Consider the following 18,222-nt stretch of genomic DNA (forward strand, 5'->3'; position numbering starts at 1 on the left):
TTACAGGCTTTTAAACAGGCAAATTCATTTACAATCATTTCTCTAAAACCTGCAGTTTTTTTATATATTAGCGAGGGGCTGGAAATTCGACCTTAACCTCTGAAATGGGATTGTTGACTAATTCCAACCAAAATCAGATCACATCTTCCCATCCACAGGCCAGATATACAACCCCTGGCAAAAATTATGGAATCACCGGCCTCGGAGGATGTTCATTCAGTTGTTTAATTTTGTAGAAAAAAAGCAGATCACAGACATGACACAAAACTAAAGTCATTTCAAATGGCAACTTTCTGGCTTTAAGAAACACTATAAGAAATCAAGAAAAAAGATTGTGGCAGTCAGTAATGGTTACTTTTTTAGACCAAGCAGAGGAAAAAATATGGAATCACTCAATTCTGAGGAAAAAATTATGGAATCACCCTGTAAAGTTTCATCCTCAAAACTAACACCTGCATCAAATCAGATCTGCTCGTTGACATTGACCCTGTGCCATGACATTGACCCTACGTGTCTTTTTGCAAGGAATGTTTTCGCAGTTTTTGCTCTATGGCAAGATGCATTATCATCTTGAAAAATGATTTCATCATCCCCAAACATCCTTTCAATTGTCCAAAATATCAATGTAAACTTGTGCATTTATTGATGATGTAATGACAGCCATCTCCCCAGTGCCTTTACCTGACATGCAGCCCCATATCATCAATGACTGTGGAAATTTACATGTTCTCTTCAGGCAGTCATCTTTATAAATCTCATTGGAACGGCACCAAACAAAAGTTCCAGCATCATCACCTTGCCCAATGCAGATTCGAGATTCATCACTGAATATGACTTTCATCCAGTCATCCACAGTCCACGATTGCTTTTCCTTAGCCCATTGTAACCTTGTTTTTTTTCCTGTTTAGGTGTTAATGATGGCTTTCGTTTAGCTTTTCTGTATGTAAATCCCATTTCCATTAGGCGGTTTCTTACAGTTCGGTCACAGACATTGACTCCAGTTTCCTCCCATTCGTTCCTCATTTGTTTTGTTGTGCATTTTTCGATTTTTGAGACATATTTAAGTTTTCTGTCTTGACGCTTTGATGTCTTCCTTGGTCTACCAGTATGTTTGCCTTTAACAACCTTCTCATGTTGTTTGTATTTGGTCCAGAGTTTAGACACAGCTGACTGTGAACAACCAACATCTTTTGCAACATTGCATGATGATTTACTGTCTTTTAAGAGTTTGAAAATCCTCTCTTTTGTTTCAATTGACATATCTTGTGTTGGAGCCATGATTCATGTCAGTCCACTTGGTGCAACAGCTCTCCAAGGTGTGTTCACTCCTTTTTAGATGCAGACTAACGAGCAGATCTGATATGATACAGGTGTTAGTTTTGGGGATGAAAATTTACAGGGTGATTCCATAATTTTTTCCTCAGAATTGAGTGATTCCATATTTTTTTCCTCTGCTTGGTCTAAAAAAGTAACCATTACTGACTGCCACAATCTTTTTTCTTGATTTCTTATAGTGTTTCTTAAAGCCAGAAAGTTGCCATTTGAAATGACTTTAGTTTTGTGTCATGTCTGTGATCTGCTTTTTTCTACAAAATTAAACAACTGAATGAACATCCTCCGAGGCCGGTGATTCCATAATTTTTGCCAGGGGTTGTAGTGCAGCAAATAACTGAAACAATCCTGCAAATGTACAATGACCCCTGTACAAACTGAAACTGACCACTGTCCAAACTATACCTTTTTGGAATCGTTATGATCAGACAAATAATGTAGTGTAGTTTTCAATTTGACTGGAGCATTTTTAATTTTGACCCCTGTGTAATTCTTCAATTGACCCCTACCTGGCCACCTATTGAAAATTCAAGTGGCTAGTTGGTTTTTTCAACAGAGTAATGTCTAAGGAGTATTTTGATGCTTGTATCACCATTTGCAGGATTTTGCTCTAAATATTCTCTTAGCTGCTGCGCTAATATGCCTACTATTTAGATCAACAGCAGATGAGATGTTTTTTTGTTTTGGCATGTTGTGTTTTTAGTTGCAACAAATGTAGAATAAATGACGCTACACTGCCGTACGCATCACATGGCATTCAGTGGAGCGGTCATACATACTAGTCGTTAGTAACCCTCATCACAGCCCAGGCAGATCAGCTGTGGTTTGGTGAGCGTTACTGGGGACGGGACCGGTGTTGGAGGCCGTAAAATAAAATGAAAGAAAAAAGGATTTCTGTAAGTTCACACAGGAAGTGGTGTCACTGTTGACCTGGTACCATCTGACCACAGAAGCTCAATTCAAAGTTGATAGTGTGTGTCTGTGTATTTCAGGGTATAGACAGGAAAGTGTGTCATTTGCATCTGTCTCAAGCTGTGGTTTATGAACTGGAGCAATTGGGGGGCGGGGTGGGGGGCGTTGTCTGGGTGGGTGAATTCAGTTTGTATTTTTATTTATTTTTTACAGTTTTATGCTGCTCTGCTGTTGTTAACTTGACTTTGCACAGTGGGTTGAATCAAATTGTTTCAGGATCTGAAGACTGATGCTGCTTAATGACAAAAAAATTTTTTCCTTGAAATCAACATCTCATCTGATCAAAGTCAAGTAACCACAGTATTACTCATATAAAACAAGATGTAGCCTAAAGTTATCTGCTTCAGGCCCATCTTTAACCAATGTGGTGGTTTTCAAAGTGATCCAACATAATGATTATCATTTTTGGTTTTTGTGTTGATGTTAGTGCTGAAGGAAACTGGACTGGTAAGCAGTGGTGAGTTTGGACTTTTGGAAATTAAAGAAACTGACAAACAAGCTCTTTTCAAGCTGCGTGTAACTGCAAAACCGCACATATCTTTCAAACACAAAAAGGAAGAAGCCTGCTTTTGCTACAGTCATAATCCTTCCCGCTGGGTTGTGTGGACGTCCGATCGTGTTATTGGAATTTCAGAACGTTACCACTGTTAATTAGATCTATAGTCAATCATCTCTGTCTCTCTCTCTCTCTCCTTCTCTCTCTGTGTCTCATTTCTGTGCATAAAGTGTCTCTCACTGACAATCACACCTGCTCCTAATCATAATCAATTCTGTATCTACTAACCATCCAGCAGGTGGCAGACATGTCTATGGGATATTACATAGGCATAACAAGGTCGCATTTTGGATGGATCTGGTGCATTGATTTTACCAGATTTGAAAGTTTCTCCTTGTTGTATGCCCTTTTTAATTTAGCGATTTACGAGAAGATAGCAGTTAATGTTTGAATTTATCATGTTAATGTTAAAAAAAAAAAGTAGGCAATTGTCTCCATCAGTCCAGTCCACTGTATTTTATAGGATATGTAACTTGGCATTTCCATGGCTGAGGAAAATCATTGTGATTTACAAAACTTGGTAGTTAGATGTTTTGTGTGATGTAACACAGTAGATAAAGTGGGGAAAATTTCAAACATTTGGCGGCATATCACTAAAGATGCAAGCTATTATTTGATGTAACATTTGAAGCACAATGTGTCAAACAGTTGCAAAAATCACACAATTTAAGACAGTAAAGGCAGACTCTTCACAGTGGAGAATTAAAACAAAGTGTAGCTTATAATAATAGACCCATCAAAATATGAACCTACTAAAAATTGATAGAATCATTGCTGGGCACAAAAAAAAAGTAATTTTGTGTCTGTTATTTTTCTTCTTAAAAAATCTATTGTATTTTTTAAACAATTTTTGTCAGTATCATGAAATGCTGTTAGTAATAATATTAGCGATCTCTCTGATATGAATACGCTGTGGGTTCTTCGAGTATCTCCTTGGTATTTCATATTATTCGCACCAATCCCTTCGTCAGGACTCAGATGAATTATTGAAACCCTCTCTGCTGTATTTTGTTACAGTTTCACACAGCCTTTGAAAGAAGCTGGCAGTATACAAGCTGCTGTAGCTATGAGACGTCATGTTGACATGGGCATACCTTGTTTTACCCTCAAATGTCTTGTTTGGAATGATATGTCTTTTTTTTTTTTTATTCAGTTACTGGGAGCATTGTTTGAAACACTCTAGATGTTGGTGTTGGTGTGCATCTGAGGCTTGGCACTCTGTTACTGAATGGGGAATGGTGTATTTGTTTTTAGGTTTCTCCCACTCAGCATTCACCTTTGGCATTGAAAGCCACATCAGCCAGTCCAACATCAATGGAACGCTAGTGCCCCCTGCAGCCCTCATCTCCATCTTGCAGAAAGGCCTTCAGTATGTGGAGGCAGAAATCAGCATCAATGAGGTGGGGAGTCTGCTTTTCAGTCATCTGTACACTGGAATAAAATAAAGTGTTGGAGAAAAATGTTCGAATCCCACTACCATTATGTTGTACCCATGATCTGCTTTGTCCTCTGCACCTCCTCTGACAGGACGGCACAGTTTTCGATGGTCGGCCTATTGAGTCACTGTCGCTCATCGACGCAGTGATGCCAGATGTAGTGCAGATGCGGCAGCAGGCCTTCCGCGATAAGTTAGCCCAGCAGCAGGCTGCCTGCACCGTGGCACCTTCAGCGTCTGGAAACCAGGCCAGTGCACCAAAGAATGGCGAGGCCACCGTCAACGGGGAGGAGAATGGCACTCACAACATGAGTAAGAAGAATTTAATAAATCGCTTTGCTGTGGGGTTGAAGATTTGCTGGTTAGGTATTCTCCCTCCAGGCAGATCTGCTGACTCTCGTCTCCCTGTCGTCCCAAATAGCAGACTGAAGATTTCCTTGCGCTCGATTCTACTGTAGCATTTACGATGAAAGTTAGAACATAAAACTAAGTGAATGACTTTAAAGCTAAAGACAAACTTTTTCAGAGTTGTTGTTCTTTGTTTTCCCCGCCTAAAACGGTAACCGTTAACGCCCTCTCTCAACTCTGTTTTGCACCCACCCCCCCCAAAAATGTAATGTGCTAATATGCACACTTATACACTGTTATCACAACTTGTATCATTGTATAATCTTTCTACAGCCATTTGCTGTGACAGAATGGTAATTTCAGATTTGGAGACCAGACCTTGTTGCACTTTTCAACCTCTTCCTTTAAACATTTCCACTAAATAGTAGTAAACAGAACTTGAGACCTGAGCTTTCTCTTGGTTTGTGGCACAACCAGGAACTCTGCAATATTTGGATGTGTTTAACTCTACTTGATGTTCGGAATTTATTTCACTCATATGACAACGACTGCTATGATCCAGTCCGTAACCGCCCGATACAAATATGGGTTACTGTACTCTGTCACATTGTTGCCATGGTGAGTCACATGGCCGTGATGTGGGCTGCTCAGGCCGGATTTCCACATACTACGTTTGTAATGCGTCATGTGTCCGTCTCATCTTGTGTGTGTGGGTGGGTGAAGGGGTAAGTAGAGATTTGAGTAACAGCCAGGGAATCTGTAGAGAGACTTTTACAGAACTTAAAAAAAAAAAAAAGAAACTGAGGATTTTTGGAGTAAGAGCAAAAGAGTATAGCCAGGATTATGAGCACAAAAAGTGCTGTGTAATATATCAATATGTGGGTCAAATAAAGAAGCAGCTATTTGAGCACCAGTTTGAGTCAGTGTTGCATTGTGCCCCAGCTATTCTATTTTATTTATTTTTTCTCCTGCCTACAATGAGTGAGTGTGCTGTGCTGTTAATATTCACAATGACAGCACATGATGGTGTGATTACTGAGGATCTGATTGGCCATTCATTTGCATATCAGCTCTGACGTCCATTCAAAATGGACCTGCCGCCTACATATTTGATGCGCAGAAGGACGTAGCTCGGCAACGAGGACTTGAGAGTAGTAGGAAAAAGAAGCATTGACTCAAGTGGTGTCTGTCGGTTCTGTACATGTATCACACACGCAGCGGACTGAAAGTAAACATAGCGTTTGGAAATGTGGCATCAGTGAAATGTCTAAATGTGTGATAGGACAGGATGTGATTTTGCTTTGTGCTGTCATAAGGAGTCAGAATAAAGGTGCGTCGGTGCGAAAATAAACAGGATCAGTGGCATTTGGTCCTGTAATTCAGCCTGTTGTCAGGAGAATGTTCTGAGAAGGTGTGACACTTGACTGCCGTGCTGCTTTCACGGAATGTGAGATCATTAGCAGCTGTTCAGCTGTTCTTCTGTAAGTGAAACCAGAGAGGTGTAGATCAGGTGCAACTCCAGACAACAGGAGCAGGAAGGAAGGGATGTTTGTCTCTGGAATTTAATATGAAACTGTGGGTGTCAACATCCAAGTGCTTGGTGTGAGTAACATTTCACTGTGATAGAGATCGCTTGCTTTGACACTGTAAAGCCCTCTAAAGTACAGCAGATCTTGTATTTTATCAGTTGGCTCCTTCAGTGCACCTTGAGAACATGACATCATTCACAAGTCGAGTTTCTGTTTGATATTATCCTACATTTTAAGATCTTTGGCTTGCAGTGTGTTGTTCAGATACAAACATTGCCTGGGCCTTTTCAAACATTTTTTGTTGAGTGATCAATAGTAAAAACAGCCACCTTGGAATTTGTTCTCAGATAACCACAGTGAGCCCATGGAGATGGACGTGGACGTGGAGATACCCGCCAGTAAAGCCACAGTTCTCCGAGGCCACGAGTCTGAAGTGTTCATCTGTGCCTGGAACCCCGTCAGCGACCTGCTGGCCTCAGGGTGAGCGTGTGTTTCTGCTGAACGACATCTCAGTTCACGTTTGCTTTCATTAGAAGCTAATTTGGCAATTTATGGTCCAACAAGCCTTTGACACTCTCTGATCTGCTGGTTTTGTCCAGTTCTGGAGACTCCACCGCCAGGATCTGGAACCTAAATGAGAACAACAACTCCAACTCCACCCAGCTGGTTTTGCGCCACTGCATCAGAGAAGGTGGTCAGGACGTCCCCAGCAACAAAGACGTTACCTCATTAGACTGGAATGTAGGTTCCAAACATCTGTCCATGTCTAGTTTTTCCATTTGACAAACAGCATTTTTAGCTGATGGTTACGTAACAGTTCTATTATCTCTGCGCCCGACAGAGCGACGGGACTCTGCTGGCGACGGGGTCGTATGATGGATTTGCCCGGATATGGACAAAGGATGGTATGTCTTCTATTGCTGGAAGAGAGTATCGTTTCCTCAGTTATTACTTTTATGTGGTTGCTATGGTGAATAAGGCAGCCTCTTTAATGTAAGAAATGGATTTGGTTCTTATCCATTAGGAAATCTGGCGAGCACCTTGGGGCAGCACAAAGGGCCCATATTTGCACTGAAGTGGAACAAGAAGGGGAACTCTATCCTCAGTGCTGGTGTAGATAAGGTATTTTATAAACTAGTCTTCTTTCCTTCATGTCCACTTTTTCTTAACACCAGGTAATGTTTAAATCTTGCATGTTATTTCCTGCTACGCACAAACTAAGTAGTCTAGTGTCTGTATACAGCCACTGACTAGAAAAATAGGCACTGTAATGACTTGCAATTCAACATTCTGACATTCTTGGTTACTTTGACCAACTAGATGATTAGCTGTTTTCTATTACCAGTGATTGTTTATTTATCACAGTGCCAAAATTAGAATAATCACCGAGCAATGTGATAAGTAATGTGAGGTCACTATCTGCCCGCATTCATTTTTATTTATTCATGTTTGAATTTCAAATCTTCTTAGGTTTGCTTTTTGTTTTTTATTACATATATTTAATGTGACACTATTTTGCAAAGAAATGGTGCAACCATCTTTCAAAATTAAATTTTCTAGACGACAATCATTTGGGACGCACAGACGGGTGAGGCCAAGCAGCAGTTCCCCTTCCACTCAGGTACAGTCGGTATATTTTTTTTTTGTATCCAGACCTGTCAGGAAGGTTGTGGATAAATTGGCAGCCCATTAATGTTTGAATATTCCACAGCACCGGCCCTGGATGTGGACTGGCAGAACAACACCACCTTTGCCTCCTGCAGCACAGACATGTGTATCCACGTCTGCCGCCTCGGCAGCGATCGGCCTCTCAAGACCTTCCAGGGGCACACGGTGAACAGTGTTTCCTGCTGCTTCTTTTTTTTTTTTTTTTTTTTGGACCTTCCACCTTATCATTCGCAATTCCTCTTCAGTCATGCTAATCAGATTTCTGTTTTGCAGAATGAAGTCAATGCCATTAAGTGGGATCCGTCAGGGATGCTGCTCGCCTCCTGCTCAGATGACATGACCTTAAAGGTAAGAGGAGTCTGTGGTGGTGACTGTGTGGTCAATGCACTTACTTACAAAATGCTAAGCTGCTGGCTCAAGACCAGCAGTGGCTATTCTCTATGTAATGCAGAGCTGTGTCAGGAAGTCAGGAAGGGCATTAGTTTTTAAGTCCAGTCACTGTGTACCTGGTGTATAGAACTTGATAACTCATCATGCTTGCGCCTGCATGCGTCAGTATGGAAACTGATTTAGGGCAATTTTGTGGTGCTGAATCCAAATCTGAGCTCCTATTTCCTCTATTGCATCATGTTTTTTTTTTTTTTTTTTTTTTGCAATCTGCATGTTCCATATTGACGGACAGTGTTGCCACAGTTACTTTGAAAAAGTAATCCAATTACTGATTACTCCTTGAAAAAAATAACTTAGTTACTTTACTGATTACTCAATTGGAAAAGTAACTAAGTTAGATTACTAGTTACTTTTTTAGTTACTTTCCCCAGCTGCTGACAACAACCCTCTGCCACCTCAACATGACAGTGATACCTGTTTTGCCAAAACTCACTTTATCGTCACCCTTTCTTGACTTCAATGAAAATAAATACTTGTTTTATAAAAAGTAAAATAAAGACCTCTTTCTTGACCTCATATTTAACTGTTGACAGCACTGTAACAGTAAAACTTGCAATTTCTAACCTACATTGTTTATAAATGTAACTATTAAATTATTTCTAACATTTTTCTAACATTTAAATTCTCTCTAAACATTTTACTTGTCGAAATTATTATTATTTTAAGTAGTATTAGTGTAAAAAACGGCTTCAGAACTGGACCTTTAATCTAGGGGTGTTGTGGGGGGGGGCATCCTTGCCCCACACCCCCATTCCATCTGGATTCGCCACTGCTTTGGCGTTTGAGCACAAAGAATGGATAACATTTATTTATGCAGAAAACATGACCAGATTTACAGGTAAGAACATTTTATTGTGGTTTCACATCATGTGGTCCTCAGAAAGAGAGTTTAGGTGCATTTGAGTGGAAAATAGTGTTAGTTGTTGATGCGTCGCGGAGGATCAGCTGTTTTTAACGAGCAGATACGGAGCGGCTCAGCTCAGAATTCTAAATAAAGGAGAAAAAAAAGCATAAAAATGTCTTTGTAAAGCTCAGTGCAGGTGTGCTGTTGTCACCACGCTTTAAGAGGTGAGGATGAGTCGTAGCTGCTACAAAAACCCGCAGATGAAATGCTCACAGCTCGCTTAAAGTGGGCAGTTCAGTCGAACTCCGACCCCCTGCCCACGGACCAAGTTTAATGCTGCTATCGACCCACAATGCAAAAATAATAGTAACGCACAGTGACTTGGAGAAGTAACTTTAATCTGATTACTGATTTGGAAAGATTAACGCATTAGATTACTCGTTAGTAAAAAAAAAAAAAAGTGGTCAGATAAGAGTAATGCGCTACTAAGTAACGCGTTACTGGCATCACTGTTGACGGATTACGCAAACGTTGCTCATTCACTCACGGGTTTGACAGCACTAATCATGCACAAAAGTAGCTTCAAAAGCATAGGTTTTAAACCAGGGTCACCAAAGTGTGAACAAGAGCCGTAATATCATTTATGGTGCCAAAGAGGTGTGCGAGACTGCAGCGTTTGCTTCAATGCTTGAGACGAGAAATATATTTTCATATCTCAAAAACATGATGTGATTGGCAAAAACCAACACCATATTCTGACCGAAATGACCCAAAATCTGTTGGAAAAATTCCATGCAAGAAAAATTGTGTTGACCAGTGTAATTAACAGTTTATGGTAGACACTTGATACTTACACCAAATAGAGAATTACATTTCAGTTACAAATTACATTTCAGTGATGTGTGGTGCACATATTTGTTAATTATTGATGACAAAGTGACCCCCCATGTGTACATTCAGACTGTATGTTATGAAATTTAGGGTGCTAATTTGCATACAAACAGCAACGGCCATGATTTGAAACGGCCATGATTCAAAAATGATTCATACAAGACTTAATACAAGACTTCAGCATATACACCCTCAACTAAAGTACAAATGCAATGCTTTTATTTTCCCAGTTTTTGTAAATTGAAGTGAAACATCTAAGATTTCTTCGAAACAGACAAAAGGCTAATTTCTGCCCAGTTTTGTTTCGAAATTTGTTAAACATTTTATTAGTGAGCACTTTAGTTACTTCAATTAATGATAAATGGGAATGAAAACAAAAGTGTTGAATTCTAACCTTTGTTGAGTGTATAGTTTGCTGAGATGGTTATAATTACATATAAGAAATGTTAACTGCATGCTCATTTTCAAACCTGATTGAAACAGACTTCTTGGATGTTGGTACATATACACGTGCTGGTCACATAATTAAAATATCTTGAAAAGGTTGATTTATTTCAGTAATTCCATCCAGAAAATTAAACTTGTATATTAATGAACTAATGAAATGAAAATCCTAAATTCATTATCTCAGAAAATTAGAATATTACTTAAAACCAATACAAAAAAGGATTTCTAGAAATGTTGGCCAACTGAAAAGTATGAACATGAAAAGTATGAACATGTACAGCACTCAATACATAGTTAGGGATCCTTTTGCCTGAGTTACTGCAGCACTGCGGCGTGGCATGGAGTTGATCAGTCTGCGGCACTACTCAGGTGGTATGAGAGCCCAGGTTGCTCTGATAGTGGCCTTCAGCTCTTCTGCATTGTTGGTTCTGGTGTGTCACATCTTCCTCTTTACAATAACCCATACATTTTCTATGGGGTTAAGGTCAGGCGAGTTTGCTGGCCAATTAAGAACAGGGATACCATGGTCCTTAAACCAGGTACTGGTAGCTTTGGCACTGTGTGTGCAAGTGCCAAGTCCTGTTGGAAAATGAAATCTGCATCTCCATAAAGTTGGTCAGCAGCAGGAAGCATGAAGTGTTCTACAACTTCCTGGTAGATGGCTCTGTTGACCTTGGACCTCTGAAAACACAGTGGACCAACACCAGCAGATGACATGGCCCCAAACCATCACTGACTGTGGAAATTTTACACTGGACCTCAAGCAATGTGGATTCTGTGCCTCTCCTCTCTTCCTCCAGACTCTGGGACCTTGATTTCCAAAGAAAATGCAAAATTTACTTTCATCAGAGAACATAACTTTGGACCACTCAGCAGCAGTCCAGTCCTTTTTGTCTTTAGCCCAGGCAAGACGTCAAGTCAGCAGTCTTCCCCATGATTGTGTAGCCTACAGAAGTAGACTGAGAGACCAGTTAATGGCCTTTGCAGGTATTTTGAGTTAATTAGCTGATTAGAGTGTGACACCAGGTGTCTTCAATATTGAACCTATTCACAATGTTCTAATTTTTTGAGATACTGAATTTGGGATTTTCATTAGTTGACAGTTATAATCATTAAAATATAAAAAAAAAATAAACATTTGAAATATATCAGTCTGTGTGTAATGAATGAATATAATATACAAGTTTCACTTTTTGAATGGAATTACTGAAATAAATCAACTTTTTCATTGTATTCTAATTATATGACCAGCACCTGTATAAGAATTTAATTTCCTTTGTTACTAATATGGTTTTGTTTGCGTGTGTGTTCCCTCTCTCCCCCCACCTAGATTTGGAGTATGAAACAGGATTCATGTGTCCATGATCTTCAGGCTCACAGTAAAGAAATCTACACCATCAAATGGAGTCCCACAGGGCCTGGCACGAGCAACCCCAACTCCAACATCATGCTCGCCAGGTGGGAAATCATCCGCACACAACCGCATGATGCACTCCCATCTACGGTGCTCAGCTTTGAGACGATCACTAATCATCTTATAAAGTGGACAGTGCTTCCAAATGTGGTCAGAGGTCGGACACGTCTCATAGTGCAGTATTTAAAAAGTCTCGGGCAAAGTCCCCGTGTTATTAATTCTTAGCGGGCCACAGTGTTGCCCTCTGACCCAGATGTGCATGCATGTGTAAGCGTACTACTTCAAACACTGCAGGAATTTAAAGCCCTTACTGACGCTCCAGCGCACATGCCTGCCTCTGAATAGAAAAGTGCCACAATTGGCACCGCTTGTAAGAAAGTTTGTAATCTCAACTAAATGGCACCATTGTGCATTCACCATCCAGTTTTAATTGCTTCTTCCGTAAAGTCTTTTTTTCAGGCACAGTAGCAGATCAGCCTATTAATGTCTTGTTGATGACATGATAATTGAAAACAGCCTTTTAACAGTATCTCAGGTTTAGGTTTGCAGACGCACAGGTTAGTTTGCAAGATCTTTTTTAAATGCACGGTGTCAAACTGTGTCGTGTTGAAGCCGACAAATGCATTATTTTTTTCCACATTTCCTGCCCCACCTTTGGAGTTTTTCGAAGTTTAGTCAGAAAAATTCCATTTCTGTTGAATATTCAAATGATTGACAGTGTGTGGTGCTGCTGTTGTGTCTGATTTTTACACTCTCGTGTTGTCTTGCACACTCGCAGTGCTTCTTTCGACTCGACAGTGCGACTGTGGGACGTGGAGCGGGGGATTTGTATTCACACACTGACCAAACACCAGGAGCCCGTCTACAGCGTGGCCTTCAGCCCTGATGGAAAACACCTGGCCAGTGGCTCCTTTGATAAGTGTGTCCACATTTGGAACACCACGGTGCGTGTCTGACTGGTAGATGCACTGCTCCAAACAGCAGAGGAGCGCATTGATTGTAATTTGTTCATGGAGCTGGTCACTTATTCCGTATGTTACTCTTTCAGACCGGGGCCTTGGTGCACAGCTACAGGGGGACTGGAGGTATCTTTGAGGTGTGCTGGAACAGCACTGGAGACAAAGTTGGTGCAAGTGCATCAGATGGCTCGGTAAGGCCTTAAAATGACTGAAAGGCAGCTTTTGTGACTAGTTATTTACATGTGTATTTTATATGAATTCGTTTTTGTTTGGGTGCATTCACACCTGCAGTTTGGTTAAAATCATACGGTGATGTTTATTCTGACAGTCCAGATGAAGTATTTGTTCTGATGAAATGAGGTCAGATCTGAACTTGGTCTAAATAGTTGCTGTGAAATAATGTGGTTGCTAAAATAGTAAAAAATAATTGCTAAAATCCTTGTAGCTGTACTCACTTCGAGTGTTTCCCCATGGCTTGTCTTGTTGCCACAGTGGTCAGTCCCACCAATAATGTACAGCTGTTCTCAGGAGCAAAAAACAGTTTTCTGAAACATTTTAGAAATAATCAGTATTTGTATTTACCTGTCGTCCCCCGGCTGGCACTGTGGAGTTCTACAGTTACACTCCTTTGATCAGCTTTCGTCACGTGCGGCATAATCTATTTCAGTGGTGTGTTCCAGTCCGGGTCCTACTACACATTTTCCATTTTCTCTCTGCCACGACTGTACAGATGTGTTCCACTGTTCAGCCCGCTGTCGATTAGCTGAACACACCTGACTGAGCTGATCTGCTCTAAGACGTTCAGGCACAGATGTAAAATGTGCAGTATTTTGGGTCCAGAGGACCAGGTCTGGGATGGACTGTATTTCAGACATGCAACATTTCAAAACAACTTTTCTTGTTGTCAGCTGAGATTTATAAACTTTCAAATGTTGGCTCGTCATGGTGCCATGAAACCCCTTAGCTGTGTGGCTGCTGCTGCATTAACATTAAAATGCTTATATGTATATATTAGGGATGTGGCTGATCCAATCCGCTTCTAATTCACGGATCGAATATTTCCGATACAACCTGTGGAGTTTTCCGATCCAGGAACCGCATGTGTGTCTGCTGAGAAGTCTCCACCAGTGCTGTGGGCTGCTGTGGTTGCTGGCTGCGGAGTTGGTGGTGATGGTGGGGGTTCTGAACAGAGGCGTGTCTCAATGAGACTCCTCCATTCAGGAGGCCCCTTCCACAGTTTGCAGCAGTAGCAGGCAAGCATTGAGAAGTACTGTCACTGACATGTCCACTGAAACACCGCAAAGCAGGACAGTGATGTGCAATGTTTGCAACGCCATTGTACTGAGAGGCGGAAGCTCCGTCGTGACCTACAATACAGCAAACTGAATCAAACATTTGAAAAAGTGCCAAATTAAAGAGCAGAAGGATTTTTTTTTTATTTTTAGCTGGGACCAGAAAGATGAAAGCAGCCAGCAGGATGGGTGTGACGATTTACCCAGACTGACTCCAGATATGAATAAATTAAGTACTTTTATGTATTTTATGGTGGTTTCTTCTTGTATTTTGGAAATGGGCTCCATCCTGAAAACGGGACGGGTGTGCCACCTGGTGTTCAAGAGATGAAACTTCAGCCACTAACCCAGCAATAAATAAAAGTACATAAATCTTTCACCAAAACATCAAATCTCGGCTTGCATCTCAGATGTGCCTTCTGGCAAATTGTAGCTGAACGTTCAGGTCTTGTTTTGAAGAAAATCCTCCTCTTTACCACTTTATCATGAAGCTGTATAACTGGTGATACAAAATATTCTCATATAAATCAACAGTAATGATAATAATTATATTAAAGCAAACAGAGCTCTGGTATCAGAATAGTATCGTATCGAAGGATATCCAAATTCAGGTATCGGGATCGAAAGTGGAAAAAATGTGGCTTGCTGCATCCCTAATATATACACGCACACACTAGCACTCTTGGCTCTATTGTACCTGCATTAATGCTAAATGATCACCTCCTGGAAATACTGCTCCATTTCAAAACCTTGAGTACAGGCTGCTTTGGGACACCACAACTTATATTAGTAGATATTTCCCAATTTAATTAATTCTCAAGCTCAAGATAAAAATGATCAAGCGCCACTCGTAAGCACACACAGGTTATCATCTGTAGTTCACACATTTAGCTTTACAGCCTGCAGAAACGTCCACAGTCAACTCTCATTATGCAGATTGACCCTTCCAGAACCTTCAGCTGTGGTGGCTTCTGGCCTCATTCTAGCTTCATATACCGATCAGCAAAACCCTTTGTCTCTGTGGAACAGCAGAAATCCAGCATGTGTTGTAAATGTATTGCCATGGCTACCTTTCAATCTGATAGCTTGATTCCTTGATGAGACCAAATTTAATTCAGGTGTGTCTTCATGGCTTTAACAGTACTTTAGCAATTGAACAAACATCATGATTTTGTTGTTTTTCATTCACACTCAAGTTTGAAAATTCACCTTCACATTGGATTAAATAAAACTATTCAGCAGGAAAATGCTTGAACCATATCAGTGTAGTCACATGTGAAAGCACCTGAACCCAAAACCATCAAGACTAGAATTTGGAAAACGTAGTTTTTTTGATGCATATTTTTACATGAGTCCTGTGACCTTTGTATCTTCCAGGTATGCGTCCTTGACCTCCGAAAATAGTCGATTTGGGACCGATTTGACAAATCCCGGAATGTGCTGGAAACTGCCTTCTCTCATCAGCAAGCACCCTGATTGCTGTAAGATGGCGTGAAACAAAAAGACCTCACAGGATTAAAACCAGGTGTCTGCGGCAGTTTCCAAGGAGCAACAGCGGCTGAACTCGGCGCACCTTAAGTGTTTGTTGACGTGTGTTTTTTTTTAAAAACGCACATGCCCGTTTGAGGCCACGATGGAAGTCAGTTCAGAAATCCCCAAGACTGGACTGAATCCAACTCCCTTTTTAAAAGGTTCCTAATGAGGAAGTGCTGCGATCCCTCAAGCTATTATTGGGGCGTAAGTGTGGAAACACCGAGATGAAAAAAGTGTTAATGATACACGTGTTTGGCTGTGAAGGGCAAGAGATTGTGAAAGACAGGTTGTGGTTTTCAAACTCCTCTGTGCAAATGTTACTTCATGCCAAAATTAAAAACAGGGGACATGATGAATGTAACACTGCGACGGAAGCACTGGCAAAAGTCTCCTCTGTGGAGGATAGTTCCAAGACTACACTTCTTGTTTTGTGGGACGGACTCCGTCAAATCAAAGACAAGTGTGCCGCTACCTGATAGCTGTTAAATCACACTTAACGTCTGGTCTAAAAAGTGGAAGAAATAATTCTCCCAACGTCCGAAAATGATCTGTTCAGTACGCTTAAAAAAAAAAAAAGCAATGCTTTTTCTTCTTTTCTTTCTGACAAAATGTGAAAGGTGTGATTAGAGACAAAAAAAACCTTTCTCATTTGTGGATGTAAATTTAAAGAATGTAAAGTTGTAAATTAGGTAAATACACAGACTTATATACTGTGTATTTATGTTTATATACAGCACACTTTATTGCCGTCGTGTAGAAGCTCCGTCACGAAAGCTGCCATATCTTTGCTCATAATCTGTGAGGTGTGCACGCAACATCGGTTTCTTTTACTTTTTGTTCAACTCATCCAGTTGTACCCAAAATATCAAGTTGCTTTGTTCATAATGGCTTTGAGTCAGATCTGACACTTTCCTCACTTGATTACCGTTCACGAGTCGAGCGTTTAGTGGCTCAACAATATAGTGAAAAAGGTGTAACGATGCAGCTCACAATCCTGTTTGGTATTTGATGCAAGATTCATAATCGGATATTTTTTATTATTATTATTAAAACCAGCATTAGTGGGATTGACTTTAATCTTTTGGACTTCAAATGGAAGGTTGTTCTTCCAACAATAAATCATTCATGTAATGTTCTAGATCCTCCATTTTACAGACTGTACTGTGCGGGAAAGTTGCATCAAGAACTTGTCAATTTATTGTTATTTTTTCTGGGATTATGTTAGAAGTTTAATGTACATTTCTTTAAAAACGTGCACAGCCATGTTGTCTCACCGTTGGTGTCAGAGCGTTCGATTGAAGTTGAGTTGTATTTTTTCCCGTTTTTAATAGGTATCATGTCGAAATTTTCAGTATCATGATGCATGTAAAAACATTTTTCTATTATTGAATATGGTGGGACGACGTGTCCTTCAACCCCCCTAACAAGTCTGCCTACTGCTTGGCTTGCTGCTTTTAATTTTCTTCTTTTGTGCAAACTACATCATAATAACCTCATGGGTTAAAGTCACGCAGAGCTGTGTCACAGACTACTGTCTTAACATTCGTGGGGTTTCTCTTTGGCATGTCGGGCCGTCGCGTGAAGCGGATCCAAGTCTATGACTGCCCCTGGATGGGACGTTGGTCCATCGCAGGTCACTTCCCCAGCCAGAAGCGGTACCGATTTCCAGTTGGGTGGACTGAGACAATGCAGATAAAGTTTGACGTAGGGGACAGGTCATGTGACCAGATGTTGAACCCAGGTCTACATTTGAGTAGCCCACCTCCCTGCTACCTGCACATTTGTCAGTCTACTGAAAATACCGTGCACGTTTTGGTCAGACGATGAACATTTCAGCTGCAAACACTGTAACTGGTCAGATTTGAACTATATGGTGAGGTGAGTTTTAACGGTATGCTCTACACATCACTCTCTGCTCTACTTGTCTCCAATGTTTGTTTTTTTTTCCTGGTTCCTTTCTAACTCTGCGTGATGTAACGTGCGCGTTTGTCAGGATTAGTTCAGCAGGTCAGATTTTGCTGCAAGTGAACGGTCAAGATTTTATCTCCCCCCCTTCTCGTGATATGTGAACATCTTAATTGGATGCTGATGTTGGTTCACTGTTTTAGGACTTTTATTTTCCCTTTGCTGAGAGCCATTATTGTCTGTGTCAGACTGAGAAATGGATTGTGGAGTGGCGGCCATCTTGGCGTGCTGAGGTTCCCAGTATGGAGTAAATGCTGTGACGGCGACCATCGCTCGCACCCTGATCCAGGGTGTGGTCACCCGTTTCCAAGAGGAAAACAAAGTCATTCAGTATTTCAAATAAATTGCTCTATTTTGATATTGGAAACAAGCTTGGTGTGTCTTGGATTATTTCAGAGCTCAACAGTGTGGTTCCGGAAGGTTCAAAAAATCCCATTTTTCTTCTCCGTAGGGATGTAGATTATGGGCTTAAAAGTTGGAACCACTGAAAATGGATTCAGGAAGAGCTATGATGTTGAATAATGATGGTTTGTGCTCCTGTAGAAGCCACAGTTCTGTATGGTATTAATCTTATTTTAACAAAAGCA

The 18,222-nt window shown here is 40.7% G+C and overlaps 1 protein-coding gene across 2 annotated transcripts in view; it reads left to right on the forward strand.

Moving 5' to 3' along the window:
• tbl1x (transducin beta like 1 X-linked) overlaps positions 1-18,002 on the forward strand; it is a 72,559-nt gene extending 54,557 nt beyond the window's left edge. For both annotated transcript variants that reach the window (XM_034186144.1, XM_034186146.1), the window contains exons 3-15: positions 4,115-4,260; positions 4,388-4,607; positions 6,520-6,652; positions 6,772-6,913; positions 7,014-7,077; positions 7,197-7,294; positions 7,733-7,793; positions 7,884-8,005; positions 8,114-8,188; positions 11,803-11,930; positions 12,665-12,830; positions 12,935-13,036; positions 15,515-18,002. In XM_034186144.1, the coding sequence (XP_034042035.1) occupies positions 4,115-4,260; positions 4,388-4,607; positions 6,520-6,652; positions 6,772-6,913; positions 7,014-7,077; positions 7,197-7,294; positions 7,733-7,793; positions 7,884-8,005; positions 8,114-8,188; positions 11,803-11,930; positions 12,665-12,830; positions 12,935-13,036; positions 15,515-15,541 (1,484 nt within the window). In that variant the 3' untranslated portion in view covers positions 15,542-18,002. The remainder of the gene's footprint in view (positions 1-4,114; positions 4,261-4,387; positions 4,608-6,519; positions 6,653-6,771; positions 6,914-7,013; positions 7,078-7,196; positions 7,295-7,732; positions 7,794-7,883; positions 8,006-8,113; positions 8,189-11,802; positions 11,931-12,664; positions 12,831-12,934; positions 13,037-15,514) is intronic.
• The last annotated feature ends 220 nt before the right edge of the window (positions 18,003-18,222 follow it).

Source organism: Thalassophryne amazonica, chromosome 14 (genome assembly GCF_902500255.1).
Source record: "Thalassophryne amazonica chromosome 14, fThaAma1.1, whole genome shotgun sequence".
Classification (NCBI taxonomy): Eukaryota; Metazoa; Chordata; class Actinopteri; order Batrachoidiformes; family Batrachoididae; genus Thalassophryne; species Thalassophryne amazonica.